General features: G+C 58.1%; 1 protein-coding gene across 1 annotated transcript in view; it reads left to right on the forward strand.

Annotated features, from left to right (window-relative positions):
• Positions 1-19370, forward strand: part of WNT3 (Wnt family member 3) — a gene marked incomplete at its 5' end in the record, with an annotated part of 42584 nt that overhangs the window by 21214 nt on the left and 2000 nt on the right. The window contains 3 exons of the mRNA XM_079905230.1: positions 12570-12811; positions 16308-16573; positions 17170-17657. Of these exons, the coding sequence (XP_079761356.1) occupies positions 12570-12811; positions 16308-16573; positions 17170-17649 (988 nt within the window). The 3' untranslated portion in view covers positions 17650-17657. The remainder of the gene's footprint in view (positions 1-12569; positions 12812-16307; positions 16574-17169; positions 17658-19370) is intronic.

The raw sequence follows: 19370 nt of genomic DNA on the forward strand, positions 1-19370 counted from the left end.
CGCATTGCATCATCTTATACCGTGCTGTTGTCACACTCTGGAGGAGGTTTTTAACGATCCAGCTTCCTGGACTCCTCCCCTGAGAGTCTGATTCAGCAGGGCTGGCTTTGGAGCCCAGCTGTCTGTATTTTTCAAAACCACTGCAAGTGATCTGAGTCCCGTAGTGCCATGGCCGCACCCACGAAGAGCAGCCAGCTGGTGAAATCATGCTCTTGGTCCTCCAGAGGGCATGGTGTGAGGGAGTGTGGGTGGGATGGTAGAGGCAGGTGAAGTCCGCAGGGCCCCAGCCCTCACCAGGGCAGGTGGTCCTTGCTGTCTGGGTGTGAGGCAGGGTGGGTGGGCACGCCGGCCCCGGTCAGGGAGGAGCACGGGCTACCTGGGGCAGTGCCCAGGCTCAGCTGGGAGCTCATGCAACACCAGGGGTGCCCCAGGCACCACAGGGCCTGACCTACCATGAATATTTGTTGAGTTGAAGACATAGGGCTTTCAGAGGAGCCCTAGGGAGCCACGGTGAGAGTGAACTCCCAGCCAAGCAGCTCTGATTTCCAAGTTCCCTCCTGGGCTTCTTCCTAAGATTCAGATAAAGGATCTCCAGAAAGTGGAAGCAGAGGCTGTGTGATAAGGCCCAGAGGACCAGTGCGGCCATCACCTGCCCTCAGCTTGTCCTGGTGGCAGCCTGTGGGATTTGGGGGAGGTGAGGAGGTTGGGGTAGTCAGGTGGAGCCGCTCAGTGTGGCAGAAGGAGGAGGTGTGCTGGGCCTGTTGGTGAACAAGCACTCTGCCCGCCCAGCCTACAAAAATGAAAGAAATGGTTCCTCCTCTCAAAAAACTGTTTTAGTGGAAAAGCACAGCGTCAGTGGACAATTCAATGGAAAGTGTCTGAGTTTCCCTCTGAGGTATATATAAGAACTGGGAAATACCCAGAGGGAACAGTTTAAACTGGACACATTAAGAGGGGCTTTTAAAATTGGATCTTGATGGATGAATAGGAGCCCAAAGTAATAAATAAGAGGGCTGATGGGCTTCCCTGGTGGCGCAGTGGTTGAGAATCTGCCTGCTAATGCAGGGGACACAGGTTTGAGCCCTGGTCTGGGATGATCCCACATGCCGCAGAGCAACTAGTCCCGTGTGCCACAACTACTGAGCCCACGCGCCACATCTACTGAAGCCCACGCGCTCTAGAGCCTGTGCTCGGCAATAAGAGAAGCCCGCGCACTGCAACAAAGAGTAGCCCCTGCTTGCCGCAACTAGAGAAAGCCCGCACGCAGCAACGAGGACCCAACACAGCCAAAAATAATAAATAAATAAAAATAAATAAATTTATCAAAAACAGAAAGAAGAAGGAACTGCGTGGTGGAAGGGAAGCAGAGTTGTGGCTGGGGGCATCTCAGGCCTGGACTGTGCTCCCTGTACTGTCTCAAGCCTGGAGGTACCCTGGGCAAGTCTGGGCTTCAGCTGGAACTGGACCAGATAGCGGCCAAGGTCCCACCAACCTGGACACTGTGCGGCCTGGTACTGTGATAGAGTAACTAAGGCCTGTGGCCGCTCACAGAAGGCTTTATAAAGCCTCTCTAGGGCATCTCATGTGCCTCCCCCGCCCCGCCGCCTCCAACTAGCAAGAGACGGCAGGGGAACCTTCTCAGGCGGACACTCTCATTCCCCAGGCTTTTATCAAGCATCTACCTTTGTACCCAGTGAGCACCCCAGAGACCTGGTCCCACCGTGGTTTCTAGAACGCTCAGCGCCTCTCAAGTTGCTAAGGCTGGACTCGTTTGGAGAGAAGCCATTTGGCAGAGGTATCCTGAACCCCAAGCCAGTCATTTAACGTCTTCAGGCCCCAGCTGCCTCTGCTGTGAAACAGCATAACCACCTGTGCGGGTCTCGGGGCAGAGGCTGGGCCGCAGCTTCCAGCTCTGAAGGGTCAGGACTCAACAAGTGTGATGTGTTTTGTTTTGTTTTAATTATTTTATTTATTTATTTTTGGCTGTGTTGGGTCTTTGTTGCTGCGTGCAGGCTTTCTCTTGTTGCGGCGAGCGGGGGCTACTCTTCGTGTGGTGCGCAGGCTTCTCATTGTGGTGGCTTCTCTTGTGGAGCACGGGCTCTAGGCACGCGGGCTCAGTAGTTGTGGCGCACGGGCTTAGGTGCTCTGCGGCATGTGGGAACTTCCCGGACCAGGACTTGAACCCGTGTCCCCTGCATGGGCAGGCAGATTCTTTTTTTTTTTTTTTTTTTTGCGGTACGCGGGCCTCTCACTGTTGTGGCCTCTCCCGTTGTGGAGCACAGGCTCCGGACGCTCAGGCCCAGCGGCCATAGCTCACAGGCCCAGCTGCTCCGCGGCATGTGGGTTCTTCCCGGACCGGGGCACGAACCCGTGTCCCCCGCATCGGCAGGCAGACTCTCAGCCACTGTGCCACCAGGGAAGCCCGTGACGTGGTTTAAAGGGCTCGCCTGTGAGTCCCGAAGTGCTTGACGAAGCTGGTGCACTTGGGAGCGCGTCCCTCTGTGTCACCTGGAAACATTGTCCGCCAGGGGTCTTGGTGCCCCTCGGGAGACCCTTTGGGGGTCTGAGGAGTGAGGCCCTGGGCCCCTTTTCGCTTCTATCTGGACACCCACCTGGGCTCAGGCCCAGTCTTCCCAGGCTAATACCTGCCTGAAGGAAGAGGCCGAGAGCTCGTGTGTCCTCTCGGTGCGAGGAGGACACAGCCCTGAGGACCCAAGCTGGAGCCGCTGACGGGCCAGAGAGGCAGGAGCCCCTCCCCCTTCTCCAAGGCCTCTGTCCCCCTGCTTCCTCTCAGTTCTCACCCTCTCTTCCTCCTCCCCAGGTCTGACCATCCCGCCCTGTGCCATCCCCCTCCCCCTGCAGTTTGCCTGAAGGGGTCGATCCCTCTCTCTTACCTCCTCCCCTTCTCCACTCTGATCAACTCCACTTTCCTATGAAATTGAGAAGGCAAAAAAAAAAACCCTAACGCTCACAACACAACAAAAAACAGGTTTCAACATTTTACAGGTTTCAACATTTTTCAGGCCGCCTTGTCACATCTTATCAGATCAGCCAGGAGCCTCAGGCCAGGCACTCTGGGAGCCGCTTTGGAGAACAGAAGCTGTAACATTCCAGCCGAGGCCCTGCCCCACCCTCTGCACCCCTCTCTTCCCTCCCCCCTCCCCATCTTCTTCTCCCCAAAGAAACGTCCCGCAGGGCCCGCCCCTCCCTTTTACTGGGAACTCCGCAAGACCTTGGCTTTGAGTGTCCCCCCACTCGTTTCTCTCCCTTCCACGGCTGTGGCCCCTCTGAGCTCTCAGGTGGTCTGAGGTGCCCACTTGGTCCTGAAAGGTGGCTTCTAGAAATTGGGCAGCAGAGGGGAGTTGTCATAGCCACTCACAGAGTGCACAAGTGGCCACTTGGCCAGTAGGGCCCTGAGTTGTGCTGGAGAGTTTAGGGCACCGTGGCCAGTCCTCAGGGGCTGCTGCCAATGGGAGGGAACGGCTTTTCACTTTGGTTCCATTTGGGGGGGGGATGTGTGGGTTTTGTCACCCATGGCGATGCGGACTCCTGGCCTGGAATACCCCCTTTCCCCCACATTTACACCAGTACAGATCCAGGAAGTGCTGACCGAAGTCCAAAGGGCCAGATTTCAGCCAAAACAACCTGAGGGAGCGACCCAGATCCTGGGTCCCAGGGCGAGCGGGACGAGCTCCCTGGGGTGGGGTGGGGGGCAGGCTGGGAGGTCCCACCGTGAGCACGGAGAGGTACCCCCACCCCACCCGGCAGGAGGACAGGGCTGTGAACTGAAGGCTTAGGATGCCATCACCCAGGGAGGAGGGTGGGGACAAAAGTGGAAGAGGGAAGGAGCAGAGGAAAGGAAGGAAGGAAGGGCGTGGTGACTCGCTCTGTCCAAGTCTATTGGCTGCACGTCTCCTGCTCAGGAATACCTGCAAGAAAACAGGCCCGGTGCTTGGTGCCCGTGTTGGCAGAGCCCAGCCCGACCAGCCTGCCTCCTGCCGGGTTTTGAAAAGCCCTCCCCACCTCTTGGCCTGAAGTTCTAGCCCCCGTGGTGTGAGGGCCCTGTCTCCACCCTCGTGCCTCCTCCCTCCCTCCCTTGGCACATGGCATCCACCGCCGCCACCATGAGGCTCCCCGATTGTCTCACCCTTTTTCTGGGTGCCCCCTGGGGGAGATAAGGCCTCGAGTACTATTCCACTATTAGCTCCGGGACAGATTCCCAGATCTGAACTTCTAGCCTTGCTCTTTCCCTTGGGCTCCAGCTCTGCACCCCCGGTGCTGTCTGGACCTGGGTGCCTGCAGGTCTCACCAGCCCCACAAACTTCCTCTTTTTTCCCCAAACTGCTTTGCCTCTTACGTCCCCTTTCTCGGTTGACGGCATCTCCATCTTTCTGGTCATCCTGGCTCAAAATCTTGGTCATCCTTTCCTCCTTCCTGTTGTTTCCATGTGACCCGTCCTCACTCACTGCTTCTGTTTTTTTTTTTTTTTAATTTATTTAATTTATTTTTATGGCTGTGTCGGGTCTTAGTTGGGGTGCACGGGCTCTGTAGTGTGTGGCCTGCGAGCTCAGCAGGTGTGGTATGCAGGTCTTAGTTGCCCCGCAGCATGTGGGATCTTAGGTTGGGATCGAACCCACGTCTCTTGCATTGGAAGACGGATTCTTAACCACTGGACCACCAGGGAAGTCCCTTCCTCTCTGCTTCTAAGGCCACTGTCCTGAGACCCAGAGCCACAGGCCCTGCTAAACTAAATGGGAGGTGCTCGGGCCCCAGGTCAAAGAGGTTCACCCCTGACCCCTGAAACCTGTCCCCCTGGGGGACTGTGATACGCAGACAGGCCTGAGACTCTCCTTAGCATAGAGTGTCACCCCGGCCACCTCACCCCCACTCCTTTCCCAGCCTTGGGTCTCTTAGTGCCCACCCCCGGCCCCATTCTGCAGTTAGACGTTGTCTAATAGGTTAATATTCCAAAGCCCAGCTCAGGAGTCTTCAATGGCTGCACATGTCACCAGAGTAAAACTTGGCACTCGGGGCCCCCTTCCCCTCCTCTGCTCCTTTGTAAGGTCCCTGGACTCCAGATGGGGTGGGCCCACCGCCGTTCTCTCCCACCTCTTGCCTGGGGCTCTTCCCGGGCGGGGGAGCCCCAGCCATCCTTCGCCAGCTCAGTGCCTGCCAGCGTGCTTCATGGTCACCACTGCCTGGGACTCGCTCGCCCCTCTTCCAGGATGCCCCCGCTCTTACCATGTGCTTTCTGGCATGAGGGTTACTCGGGTGCTAAGCTACAGGTGGCTGGGGACCCTTTGTCACTCATGGCACCCAGACCTAGTAGGTGCCGGAAAAACGCTTGTTGGTCTGTAACTGACAGATGCCTCCTGGTCTGGGTGCCCCATGGGTGTGGCTCAGTTCATCTCCATGTTTCCAGTGCTTGGCACTCGGCCCCATTCAGTGGTCACTTAAATGTGTGTTGAGTGAATAGGTGGGGAATGAATTTGTTTACCAAGGGAAGGCTTTAACCTACTCTGCTAAGGGCAGGCACCTCTATGCACTCCACATGTTTACTGCTCTTGGGGTCAGGTTCTTGCAGTTGCTTCTTCAGTGACTCCTCTCTGGACCTTGGGTCCCAGCTCAGTGTGTGGATGCTTTCTACCCTCACCCTTCCCTTCCTGTGTATAAACAAGGGTGGCCCTGTAGCTCTTCTTGGGACACATGAGAACCAGAGGACTCATCCATGCCTACTGAGTGAATGGACCAGCTGCTGACGGGAAAGGTCCGGGGAGATGTTGATGAAAGGCACCTGCTGGGGTATCTAGGCCCGCTCTGAGGACTACGGGACCACGTGAGCCCTTTGGACTCAGAAGCAACTCCCTCCCCTTGGCTCGTACTGAGATGGGTTCAGGGTTGGGTTGGGTTGGGAGGGTGTAGAGCTGTGCTTAGCACCCGTGGGGCCCACATGTGCTCCAGGGAGGATAAGCGGATGGGTAGAAAAAAGTGGGAGCTTGTGACCCTTGACCTAAGGCCCTCCTCTTGCTTTTTCACAAGCTCCCTGCCAAAGCACCAGGGTGAGTGGCCCTTGCCATCGTGTTTAAGCTCTTTGGAAGTCCTAGGAGTTGGGTGCATCAGGGCCCACTAGGCCCTGCCCTCCCCTACCGCACTGGGTACATGTGCCCCTGAACTCGTCAGGCTCCCCTCATGATGTCCACCGGCCCTGAGTGGCCTCTTGAGCTAAGTAGAAAGGTAGTAACCTTGAGTTCCAAGGCCAATGCGGGATCTTTACTTTCTGCCCATTTTCAAGATTTTCTTTCCCATTTTGGAAGTTTCCATCTTGCCCCAGGCCAGGGTTGGGCCCCTCTGGACCCAGGAACAGGAAGGCCATCTGTCCAGTACTGTCCAGGAGCCAGCTGGTAGAGCACCAAGCACTGGGCTATTGTTTCCAGAAACACGGTGGTCACTCTGGAGGAAAGAGACAAAGGACCACAAAGAAGGTGGTTCTGGTTCCTCCCTTTTTCCATCTCCTTCCCTTCCTCCTGAACTCATGGCAGTCAGCTTAGGAGGCACCGGTTCTTTGGGTCAGCATCTTCAGGTGGCCTGTCTGGGGCTAGCAGAGATGGTCAGTCCTCGCCGTTGGAAAAGGTGAGGCCGAGAGGACCATGACTCCAAGAAAGGCATGACCAGGGGAGGCTTGGCCACGGAGCTCACGCTGAGACTGGAGAGCAGAGGCGGGGACCCCGGAGCCTTTCCCTGGGCTGCACCCTTGGATCCACCTTCCACAGCCCCGCGCATATGTGACTGTGTGACCTGGGAAAATAACAAACTCTCTCTGGGTCTCAGTCTTCCCATCCAGGGGAGGAAGGGATTAGATAAGACCAGTGGTTCTCAGACTGCATCCTGCAGAGGGGCCACAGGTGAGAGCAAGGGGGAAGGTCAAGGGATAGGTCTCTGGGCCCCTGCCCTTCTTTTTTTTTTTTTTCCTTCAATTTAACCATTTTTAAGTGTACAAATCAGTGGCATCAAGTAGGTTTGCAATGTTGTCCAGCCATCACCACTGTTTCCAGAACTTTTCATCGTCCCAAACAGAAACTCATACTCATTAAGCTGTGACTTCCCCTCCCAGCCCCCAGCTACCTCTAACCTACTCTTGGTCACGATGCATTTGCCTGTTCTTGGTACCGCATGTAAGTGGAATCATACTATATCTGTCCTTCAGTGTCTGGCTTGTTTCACTTGGTATAATGTTGTCAGGGTTCATCCATGTTGTAGCCTGTATCAGAGCATCATCCTTTTTTGTGGCTGAATAATATTCCACTGTGTGGATTTACCATGTTTTGTTATCCATTCATCTGCGGATGGACACTCAGGTTGTTTCCACCTTTTGGCTGTTGTGAATGGTGCTGCCGTGAACGCTGGTGTACAAGTATCGCTTGGATCCCTGCTTTCGGTTCTCCAGGATCTGTACCCAGGAGTGGAATTGCTGGGTCATATGATGATTCTATCTTTAGCTTTTTGACGAAGAGTCCCTCTTTTTATCTGTTTTATGTACCAGGGAGGGTGGGGGGAGGATGTAGATGAGGAAAAAATGGCTAACAAATAAGAAACACCCTAAACTAGATGACTCCTGAGGCCCCTCCAATCTCTCGAATACTATAATGTTGGAAGAGTCGAAGGTCAAAAATGTAGGAAAGTTTGAGTGCAGGGGAGGGCACCTGGTTGGGTGTAGGGCTCCAACCCACGTGGCTCGTTAAGGGGAGCAGGGCGGGGACAGCACGTGGTCCCCGCCGGCAGGTCATTGCTGGGTGGACGGCAGAGTCTGTGGGTCCACCGCGCCACGGTCACTGAACAGGCTGCGCCGCGCGGGACCCTTGTAGGCCTCTCACTATATGCTGTGTGCCTAGGCTGGGTCAGCACCGAGGTGCCCTGTGCTCACCATGCAGGCCCACCTCCAGCTTCTGGAGGCCGAAGGCGCCGAGCGGGGCGGTGAACGGCTTGGTGGGGCTGGGAGGCTGATTCGACCGTGCATGGCATTTAAGCCTGGCCTGTTTGGAGAGGCTGTTTCATCCTCAGAGGTCAACATCGAGGCCTCTGGAGCAGCCTGTCGCTGGCTGGCACCTGCCACCCATCCGCCTGGCTGCCTGTGTCTGTCCTCGGCCCAGCTGGGCAGTGGGTGGTTGGGCGGAGGATGAACTGTCCTTAGGGGAGGGTGGCAGGGCCCTTGGGCCGGGCAGGGCCAGGAGCTGGGTATAAATAGGCCTGGCGGTGCCCTCCCCCCTCCCCCTCACCAGCTGCCAGTGCCAGGCAGGTCCCCACCTCCCTTGGGAGCCCAGCCACTCTCTCGGGTCCTAAACGTAGGAACTTCCTCAGCGGAACTGAGGAATCTTGTCCTGTATGTAGGTGGAACCTCCGGATGCCTGGAAGCCTGGGGAGTTTGGCTGCAAGACTGGGGGTGGATCAGACTGGCCTTTTGGGAAGGAGTCGTTCTTTTATTCCTCCCCTGGAGAATCAGCGAGTACCTGTCATGGGCCTGGCCCTCTGGTCGGCCAAGTGTGCTTGTGTGTATGTGTGTGTGTGTGTGTGTGTGTGTGTCTGTGTGTCTGGTATGGTGAGAGGTGTTGGTGGGGGATGGGAGGAGATGCAACACAACCTCTATCCTCAGGGAACTCACACTAGCACAGCCAGATGGAATTGGAAACAAGTCAGTTCAGCCCTTTGAGATAAGGTCTGAGTGAAGTAGAGGAGGAACAGAGGGAGGAGAGGTTACTTCTGTCTGGGGGCCCATGGAATCCTTCAGAATGGAGGCGGCCCAGGAACTGGAGGTTGAAGGATGGGTAAGATGTTTGCCGGGGACTTGGGCAGTGGAGAGGCGGATGGCGGGCGCTAGTCAGCCAGCAGGCCACTCCCACTTGGGTGCGAAGAACTGAGGGGCATGAGGCTCCCCGTGTGGCCTCCTCCAGGGGAACATGCACTTCGCTGGTGGGGACAAAAGGAGCTGTGAGTCAAGTTAACACATCTGTGGTGGTGGAATCTCAGACATGCGCACGTGTGGGTAGGAGGCTCACCGGTCGGGTGGCAGGGCGTATTTGGGGGAGGGCAGCTCTCCTGCAGAAATCCATCCGACGGCCACAGCCCCATTGGCCCCAGCACCAGCCCTCAGAGCTAAACCCCCATCCCTAGAGGCCCTTGCTCATCACCGGCAGGATGTCCAGATCTGAGCTGAAATCCTTGAACGGAGCATCCTGGAAGGGTCCCTATGCCCTTGCCCTTTGGGTTAACTTTAACGCTCGGCCAGATCACAGATGTCTTTTCAGCCACCCTGGTTAGGACTGAGCTTCCGGGAAAGGGGCCAGCCTTGCATCCTTCCCAGTGATGGATGGGAAGGGGCTCTGAAAATTCCGATGTGTTCTGTCAAGTCAGGGATGGGAGGGCTGAGAAATGCGGTTGATGACGTAGCAGGGGACGAAGTGCTGGGGACAGCCCCTAAACACATGGTAACCACCATGACCACCGCGACTTGAGGGCTTCCTATGTGCCAGGGGCTTTCTATCCTTTATCCCTCCCATTATGTCTATTTAACAGGTGAAGAAACTGAGGCACGAGGGGTTAAGTAAACTGCTTGAGATCAGCAGCTTGGAAACAGCAGAGCTGGATTTGAATGCAGGCAGCCTGGCTCCAGGTGCACGATGGACCTGGACGACAGGAAGGAGACAGGGTTTGGTGGGAGGAGGGAAAAGAACTCATCGTCTCTGAGGCTGGGAGTTATTCTTGGAGGATATCATCCCTGGAGTCAGGCAAACCTGTGGTTGCCCAACTTCTCTGCCTCAGTTTCCTCATCTGTAAAACCGAGATGACAGTACCCATGTCATAGAGCTCTTGTTGAGGATTAAGCGACATGATATCTGTGAAGCGCCTGGCATATAAGTGCTAAATAAGTGGTTGTCCTGATGATCGCTAGTGTTGAATGTGACTGCAGAGGAAAGGAAATCTGCTTGGTCAGAGGAGAGAGTGCGACTGTCCAGGAGGAAGGATTCACAGTCAAGGGCTTGGTGCCCCGGAGGGGAGCGCAGGGGACCGTGGCATCTCCCTACTGGGAGATGTTTGGGGGACAGCTCTGGCCTTTGCAGCCAACCAAGCCCTGCCGGCCAGTGTGTAGGGCTTGGGCATTTTGCTGGGCTGGGTAGGCCCACCTGGGACCCACTGGGGTGGGGATGCTGGTGAAATGAGGGAGCAGGGAGCCTCTTGGAGGGCTGGGATCAGGGGCAGCCTCACGGAGTGGAAATGAAGAGCCAGCCGGGTCTTCCCCACAGCCCAGCCCCCCCCCGCCCCGTCCCTGCAGCGGCACCAGCCACACCTGGCTCCGTGCATCTGGCTGTGTGGCCTTGAGCAAGCTGCTTCTCTCTGTGGGCCTCTGCTTTCTCATCTGTATAATGGGCTTTGTGCTCTCTAAAGGCATCTCTTGTAGGTTCTTATTCTGATCCAGCTTAGGGTGCCCAGGCCTGCAGAAGTGCCAACGGGTGTAGGGCAAAGGCCACTAGAGGGCAGGGAAGGAGGAGAGGGACAGAGGATGTGGAAGGAGTAAAGGAAGGAGCCCTGGGGCCCTGGTGTGGTTGGTAAGCAGACCAGTAAATGGGGGACGACATGGGACAGAGCCCCCTGGTGCCAGAGGTGATCGTGACACAGGCCTGACCAGGTTGGAGTTTGCAGTGGGTCCAGGAGGCCAGGTTGAAGGAGCGCGTGGGCTCCTCAAGGCCAGTCCATCCCTCTAGGGACAGGCATGGATGGAGCTGCCTTTTGGGGGGAGACCGGGGAGGGCTCTGGCCGAAGGGGAGGGACACGGAGGCTGGGCAGTTGGTGCCAGGTCTCCCCATGATGCTCTGGGACACTCAGGGACCAGGCCGGGTATGAGGAGGTGGCAAAGAATCGCCAAATTCCTTTAGAGGGGTCCTCAAGGCCCACACTCAGAACCAAACCCAGGTGAGGCCATGGGGCTACCTGGCAGCGACCTCCATCCGGCCCCAGCTCCCCTCTCCAGCTGTCTGCATATAGGGCTTTGGGGCCTAAACGTCAGAGGAGGGAGTGGGAAAGGCATGGCCTTCTTCCCTTCCTCCCATGATGGCCCAATGCTGAGTCATCTGCACTGAACCCTGGCTCGGTTTCTCTATCCGGTGGTTGCAGTGCCACTGGGGCAGCTGCAGGGCAGGCCTGGATGTGCTGGTTAAGAGCACGTGGAGAGGCAGCCTGAGCTGGGGCGGGAGGCTCACCTCTGCTGCTGCACAGTCCTGCAGACTTGGGCAGTTTACTAAGCTCCCTGGCCTCAGTTTCCTTGTCTATGAAATGGGATGTTGACGATGATAATGAAGTTCCTACTTCACAGACTTGCTGTGAGGTTTCCATAAGGTAAGACATGAGCACTCAGAACCGGTCCAGCACATAATAAATGCTAGGTGTTTGATTATCATTATTATCACAGTAACCAGTTTATAACTGTAAACAGGGCAGGGGCAGGAGAGGGCAACCTGCAAAGCCCTGTCAGATGCTGTGTGTGTCTTGGTGCGCATCAGGGGGCTCTGGGCTGACCTGCTCTATCACTCAGGTCCAGTCTTAAGGCCCAGGGTGCAGACGGGCCAGGCCTGCAGTCACTCCCACCCCTCAGGACCCAGGCAGGCACCGCAGAAGGCAGGGTGGTCCGTGGTTAGCCCCACCTAGACTGACAGACTACTGACTGAAAAATGAGGGACGTTAGAGTGACGTGATTTGATCAAGGTCACTTGCATTGGATGGGGGGAGTACGATCTGAGGTCTTCTCCCTCCTGACCCTGAGCTAGACTTTCATGAAACAAAGCCAAGCTCCAATCTCTGGTCAGAAAAGAGATGGTGCTCCAGAAACTTCTAGGGAGCTGCAAAGATGGTCACAGAGGCCCTGGCGGACAAAGACCTGGGGAGAGACACTGGGAGGCTCTGGGCTGGGCAGGCATCGTCCCAGGGAAGAGGCTGAGAGGCATGGCCACAGGTGGTCTGTGTGTGTGTGTGTGTGTATGAGTGCAAGCTTGCACACGTGCAAGCTCCCTGCTAGGACTGAGGCTTCTCTACTTCCTGCTTTCTCTGAGATGTGATGGGGGTCAAGCCAGCTCCTGCCATCTTCGTCTCCGTAGATTTTGTTTCCTTCTGATGGATCATTGAAAGTCTCCATGTGGCCCTAGAAACTGAAACTCCCAACCTGACCTCTCCCCATCATGGAAACTGGCCCAGAGCCTGGGAGGGACTTGACCTGGGCCTCTAATACCATCTTTCCATCCGGGGTTCTTTTCATAGTATTGCATTGCTCCCAGGTGCCCCTGCAAACTGGAAATGCCCATGGCAGAGGGCCGACTCCCTGGATCAGAGCTCTGCTCTTCAAGGGACAGTATACACGCCAGGTCGAAGGTAGTGCGTTCAGATGCCAGGTTTCTCAGGGCCATGGCTTCAGGCTCACAGGCCCTCCATGGCTCCACCTACCCTGAGTACTCACGGAGAAGAAACGATGCCCACAGTGGGCCGCGTGCTTTGTGCCTGCAGTGCCACTGCCTTCTGTCTGCCTGCAGGTCCCTGGCCCTGGGCCAGCAGTACACATCCCTGGGCTCACAGCCCCTGCTCTGCGGCTCCATCCCAGGCCTGGTCCCCAAGCAACTGCGCTTCTGCCGCAATTACATCGAAATCATGCCCAGCGTGGCCGAGGGCGTGAAGCTGGGCATCCAGGAGTGCCAGCACCAGTTCCGGGGCCGCCGCTGGAACTGCACCACCATCGACGACAGCCTGGCCATCTTCGGGCCCGTCCTCGACAAAGGTACCGTCTCTGGGTGGGTAGGAGGTGCGCGAGGAGGTGGGGGGAGGGCATCAGGGCACAGTCACTCTTCCACATCAGGGCGTCTCAGCTCTGAGCCCAGGGTCACCAGGGGAGGGCGATAAAGCTGGTCACGACCTGCGGCCTCCACAGAAATTGGGCCAGGTCCCTCTCTGGCCTGACCCAGGCTGTTGTCGGTGGTTGCCACACCTTCCCAGGTGCTGCTGGGGGCTGGGCAGCCTTGAGATCCCATCCCGAGATCCTAGGGTAGGCTAGGAGGCTGCAGCCTTCCTTTCCTCCTGGCCGGCACAGTGGGTGGCCCCAGGCTTTGATGTGGACTTTCGTGACGTTTTCCCAATGCTGTGTTAAGTGCTATGTAAATCTAGTTTTGGGGTGGGGTGAGAGCATTGTCCCCCTTAGGTCCCTCCCATGTAGAAAATTCTGGAGTTGAGGAAGCTGCCTCGTGCTGGTGGCACTGCATTGCCCCCAGGTGCTTCCGTGGGAAGCTTCAGCTGGTCCCCATGCCCCTGATAGCTGGATATGCCCACGGATTGTGGTGGGGCTAGAGGGTGTGCTGGCTTTTGGGTAACTTGCATCTTGCAACCTGTGAGTCTCATTGGCTGTGTCGCAAATGAATGGGATTCACATTACTTGACTTTGAACATGAAGGCACTGGGAGAGAGGCATGAGAGGCACAACTGCTCCCAAGAAGGGGATTTTGGGGCTGGTGAGTTCTGGGCTGAAGTTGGGCTACTATTTGAGCAATCGCAGTGTCTAGGAATGTAATGACCCAGCTGGCCTCCCGGGAGCTACCATTCCTTTTCCTCAGCAACTTGAACCCTCCTCCGGCCACCACCAGGGCTTTGGCACCCAAACAGGTGAACCGGGCCCTCCCTCCTTTTAGAAGAGTTGCCATTTACAGCCAGAAGGAAAAGGGATCTGAGAACCAGCTGGACCTGGGGAAGGGTTGGGGGGGAGTGGCAGGGAATGAGTGGGGCGAAGCCGACCCCCCATTTTAGAGTGGAGTCCCCCTTTACTGTGTCTCAGGTGCACCTTGTAAGTCCGACCTACAGGCTATTGTCATGGGACAGAAGGGCAATTAGCGAATCAATGGATGATGATTCTGCTTAGCTTCTATTACCAAAGCTAATTATTCCTTGTTTACATAAAAGGTTTGGCCTCCAATTGGGGCCAAGTGGCGGTGGTTTGCAGGTTTGCATTTCAAACCTGATCTTGCAGGCGTGTCAGTCTCCTCGCCTTCCGGTGCCCCACCTCGGGCCAGGTAGTCCTTAATCAAACAGCCTGGCGTCTAGACGCGCTCCCCAAAGCAAGACTCACCTTCTGATTGCTCTTCCCCGCGCGGGACGTTAGCCTGTGAAAACCGGGTCTCTGAGCTTATTATCCCTTCACGTCTGTGTTTAACGTTTTAAATCACCGTTGTAGGATCTAGGACTTACCTACATCTCGAAATTGCAAGAGGGCAGTTTTGTGTGGGGGGAGGGAGGGAAGGTGTCAGAGACACTGGGAATCTGAGGGAAGCTCTGCGGTCTCCGGGAGGAAGGCCCCCGCATGCACGCGCGCCCCAGCGCCCAGAGCCCGGCGGGAACGGTTTCGAACGCAGCTCTAGGCTCCACGCTCGGGCCCCGCTTCTGGCGAGTCCCGCACCCCTGCCGTGTGGGCCGCCAGGGTAGACCTCTGCCCACGGCTTTGAGACCCAGGGTGGCAGGGAGGCGGTCTGCTCCGGGGCGCGCATCTTCCGCGGACGCCGGGGACCGACTCCCCGGGGCTGGCCCGCCCGGAGCGGAGGCCGGGGCGGGGCTGCACCCGGGCGCGGGGGGCGCAGGGGTCAGCGGCCGGAAGGCGCGAGGCTGCGACGGCGGGGTGCGGGCGGCGGGGGATCGCGGTCCCCGGGCGGGGCGGGCGGCCCGGAGGGGCTTAGGCGGCTTGAAAAGGGGCCCGAGAGCCGCCCCCCACCGCGCGGCCCATCCCCGCGCCCGCTGCGGCCGCCGAGCCATTCACACGCCCTCTGGCCATTCGGCGCGGCGCGGGGGCGGGGGGCGCCGCTTCAATGGGGATTTCGCGGGCCGGCGCCGGGGCCGGGGGCGCGGCCCGGCCGCGGGAGCCGCCCGTTGCTACGCGGTGGCGGCCGGCCCGGCGGCCCGGGCCCGGCGGCCGCATTATGCGGGTAATGCGGTGTGACACCGCGCGAACAAAGGCGGATTGAGCGGCCCAGCGGGCCCCGCCGGACGGGGACCAGCACAGCAGGGCTGTCAGCGCCGCTCCCAGGCTAATCCCCGCCCCGCCCCCGCCGCCCCCGCGTCCCCGGGGCTGGGAACCGAGCGCGGCCCGGGGCCCGGGCGCCGCCGCCGCCGCGAGAGGCCGCGGGCCGGCCGGAAGCGCGGCGCTCGCCCTTGGCGCCCCCGGCCCCCGGGTCGCTGAGGGGTGGGCAGCCGGGGCCGGGGTCGGAGCCGGGGCGCAGCGCCTCAGGCCTCGGCCGCGCCGTGTCGCAGTCGGCGCTGGCTGCGCGGGTCCACTGCCCAGGCGGGGACCGCTCCCACTCCCCGCCGGCCTGCTCGGGAAGGGGGAGGCACCCTCCTCTGCAGGTGGCCCACGAGGGCCCCGGGGCCTCTGAAGAGATGGCAGTGGCCACGAGGGGTTACCAGGCTCCCTCGTACGCCGAGCTGCCCTCAGCGCTCAGGACCAGAGCCACAGCCCAGGAAAGGAGGCATCCAGGCCAGCAGCCTGGCGTTTTGCAACCTGTCTGGCCTTGGGCAGGTCACCTCCCTGCTCTGGGTTCCTCAGCAGTAAGGAGAGAGATGGTTGGACTGCAGGTCTTTCAGGCCTTTGCCTCCCTAGTTGTCAATGTCTGTATCTGCTAAATGGGCCTGTAATAAGACTTTCTGCCTCACAGGGGTGAGAGGATTAAATGGGATAAAGCACACGAAGGGCAGAATCTGGTGCAAACCCAGCACTCAAAGGTAGTTATCATAATGATGTCAGCGGGGTTGGGGGGGGCACCCTGAGAATCTCTTCTTCTCTTTGCTGGACCCTGGGACAGAAGCAGGGAAGTGCCCTGTGTCCCTCCATCCTCTCGGGAGGGGCTTGGCCTTCTCAGTCCAAAACCTTCGCTTTGTCTGGGTGGAGGACAGGAGAATGGAAGGGGGAAGCTGACATGCTGACCACTGCACTCCTGGTCAGGAACTCTGGTGGCAGAGGGAAGTTGTACCCACCTGCCAGAGTTGCCTTTCCACCCCTGTTTCTAACAGGCTCCACTCTGCCAGCTGTTAAAGCCCTGGGTTAATCAGTTAGCAGCTCTGGGCCTCAGTTTGTTCATCTGTAAACTGGGGATACCCACTAGGGGCTAGGCCAACCAAAGAGGAAAAGGCACTTCTTCTCCCTTGGGGCTGCAGAGCCCCTTTTCGCAGCTGGGGAGGTCAGGGCAGGGCAGCCGCGTCCCAGGGCCCGGCCTGAGCAGCGCCTCCCAATGCCTTCCCCACAGCCACCCGCGAATCGGCCTTCGTGCACGCCATCGCCTCAGCCGGCGTGGCCTTCGCCGTCACACGCTCCTGTGCCGAGGGCACCTCCACCATCTGTGGCTGCGACTCGCATCATAAAGGGCCGCCCGGGGAAGGCTGGAAGTGGGGAGGCTGCAGCGAGGACGCAGACTTCGGGGTGCTTGTGTCCCGGGAGTTCGCGGACGCACGTGAGAACAGGCCGGACGCGCGCTCGGCCATGAACAAGCACAACAACGAGGCTGGCCGCACGGTGAGCCCTGGCCGCCCTCACCCCAGCCCTGCCCAAGACCCCTTTTCCGGACCTGTCCCTGCCCCTCCCTGTGGCCCTTGTGCATTCCTGGCTCCCTGCTCTCCTCTTTCCCCCTCCTTTCTCCTCGGACTGCTCCGGGTCCCCACCCCCACCCCACCCTGGGGATGCGGCAGCCCGCGAGCGCAGGTACCAGCCAGCCCATCCGGTGCACTTCAGCTGCCTGTGTAGGGCTGTGAGACCCATGGACCTGGCTTTGAATTCAGCCTCCATCCTTTCTTATGGTTGCTTGACCTAGGGCTAGTCACTTAAGCTCCCAGCCAGTTTCCCTATCTGTTACATGGGAATAACAATTCTTATTTTCTAGGGCTTTGAGAAGTGGATGTGATTTCTGCCAGTGCTTGGGGTGTGAAGGGGAGGGAAACAAGGTCATCATCCTTCAGGTCTGAGCCTCAGTCCCCAGTCAGTTCTCACCCTGGCATGGTGTAGGAATAGAGAAGGCTTCAGCGATGGGGGTGGGTGGGTCAGAGTGGGAGGGCCTGGGTGTGCTCCCAGGTGGGGTCAGTCTGGGGACCAGCTGCTACTCGTCCTCTTTCTAGACCATCCTGGACCACATGCACCTCAAGTGCAAGTGCCACGGGCTGTCGGGCAGCTGTGAGGTGAAGACCTGCTGGTGGGCCCAGCCCGACTTCCGCGCCATCGGGGACTTCCTCAAGGACAAGTACGACAGCGCCTCAGAGATGGTGGTGGAGAAGCACCGGGAGTCCCGTGGCTGGGTGGAGACCCTCCGCGCCAAGTACGCGCTCTTCAAGCCGCCCACCGAGAGGGACCTGGTCTACTACGAGAACTCCCCCAACTTTTGCGAGCCCAACCCCGAGACGGGCTCCTTCGGCACCAGGGACCGGACTTGCAATGTCACCTCCCACGGCATCGATGGCTGCGACCTGCTCTGCTGCGGCCGTGGCCACAACACAAGGACGGAGAAGCGGAAGGAGAAATGCCACTGCATCTTCCACTGGTGCTGCTACGTGAGCTGCCAGGAGTGTATCCGCATCTACGATGTGCACACCTGCAAGTAGGGAGCCAGGTAGGGTGGCCCGGTGGGGAGGCTGGGGTGCCTTGATGCAGGGCACTGGGTTTGGCTGTCTCCTCTTCTTGGCAACCCTGTTCTGTTTCTGGGCGGTCCAGGACACGTTTCCAAAGCCAAGACAGGAAGCCAGGATTTCCCAAGCTTCAGTGGGAACGGTCCTTGGGCAGTGTCTTGGTGGATTACACAAAGCACAGATAATAGCCAAGTGTGTACACACGAGGCTGCAATTGATTAAATTTGTGTACAAGTTAGTAAGTAAATTAGGAGCCAGGTCAATTTTTCACACAGCCACTAGCTATCATTATTGAACATCTGTGGAGCCAGAGGAGGGACTGTGGGGTTGGAGGCTGGGACGCCCGACTTCTGGTCTTGACTGTGCTTCTAACTTCCTGTTCTTTCACTTCTTTGGGCCTCAGGTTTCTTACTGTCAAGTGAGGGGGTTAAAATACTTGAAATAGCAGGCCAAAACGTCTCTTGTGCCCCTGAGGCAGAGTCGTTTTGCATCCACCTTGAACTTAGAGGGCAGGTTTTTGTGCAAGCGTTAACTCCTACCATCCTCAAGGAGGTGGGCGGGAGGAAGCGGTGTATAAGCCCATATCCCGGCAGATCTGAAGCTTGGGTGGAGCGGGGCACACTCTCACCGTGTTTATGGACGGTGATGGGGAGGAGGAAGGAGTCAAGCTCAGAGTGATGGTGGTGAGTAATCAAGGGATCAAAGGCTGGTGGATTAGGCTCCCACGCTCCCCAGAGGTGGCCTGCGCGGGAGACACTCTTGCCCGGCCCTCGGGTCCATAGGTCCCCAGGACAGGTCAAGATTGGCGTGTGGTGGTCCTGGTCTTGGAGGGTCTCTAAGGCCCAAGGGAGGGTTTCTCCCCTTTCTCTGCCCTGAGAAGGGGCCTGATCTACAGGGGTCCGAGCCCTGGTCCAGCTTCCACCACTCGCCCACCTTGTGACCCAAACAAGACCATCTCCTCATCTGTCATCCTCCCCAGAGGTGCCGTGAGGAACAAAGTGAAGGACACTGGAGACGGTGCTTGAACTGTTGTGAAGGACTCCCCTGCCTGGGACATCGCTGCCTGGGGCTGTGTCAGCGAGGGCACCCCACTGGGCGATGCGGTCCCACACAGGGCGGGACTGGGGGAGGGGTCGGACTTCTGTGCTGCATGGAGGGACCTCACGTGCTGGGGAGAGCTCTGCTGGAGGGGTGGCTCAGCCAGTCTGGGAAGCCCCTCTGTGTAGCTCAGGTTCCGTCCTGGCAGGTGCAGAGTCTGGGAAGACAGCAGGAGGTACCACTTTCCTTGGTGTCTGAATAAAAGCAGTGTGGGGAGTGGAAAGAGGACAGAGGCGGTTCTACCTCCACCACTTCCCAGCTGGAAGCCCAGTTTCCTCATCTGTACAGCAGTGGTGATGATGTGGGCCTAGCAGAATTTTCCTGCGGTTCAAGCAAGCCAGCAGATGTGAATGCTCGTCTGAATAGGGTGCTAACAGAAAGTGATAAATGCCATGAGAGCCAGGACATGAGGGCAGTCATCGTGCAAGGAAACGGTGTCATCACTTGGGCAGTTTCATCTACTGCTTTTCAAAACGGTGGAAGAGAAGTCAGTGGATAAGAGAGAACGCCCAGGCTCCCTGTGGCTTGTCAGGTGGAAGGAATGTTTGAAACCTGCGGTGCTTCCTTCCTCTGATGTCCACTCTGGCCAGAGGCAACAG

Source organism: Stenella coeruleoalba (assembly GCF_951394435.1).
Source record: "Stenella coeruleoalba genome assembly, chromosome: 19".
Taxonomy (NCBI): domain Eukaryota; kingdom Metazoa; phylum Chordata; class Mammalia; order Artiodactyla; family Delphinidae; genus Stenella; species Stenella coeruleoalba.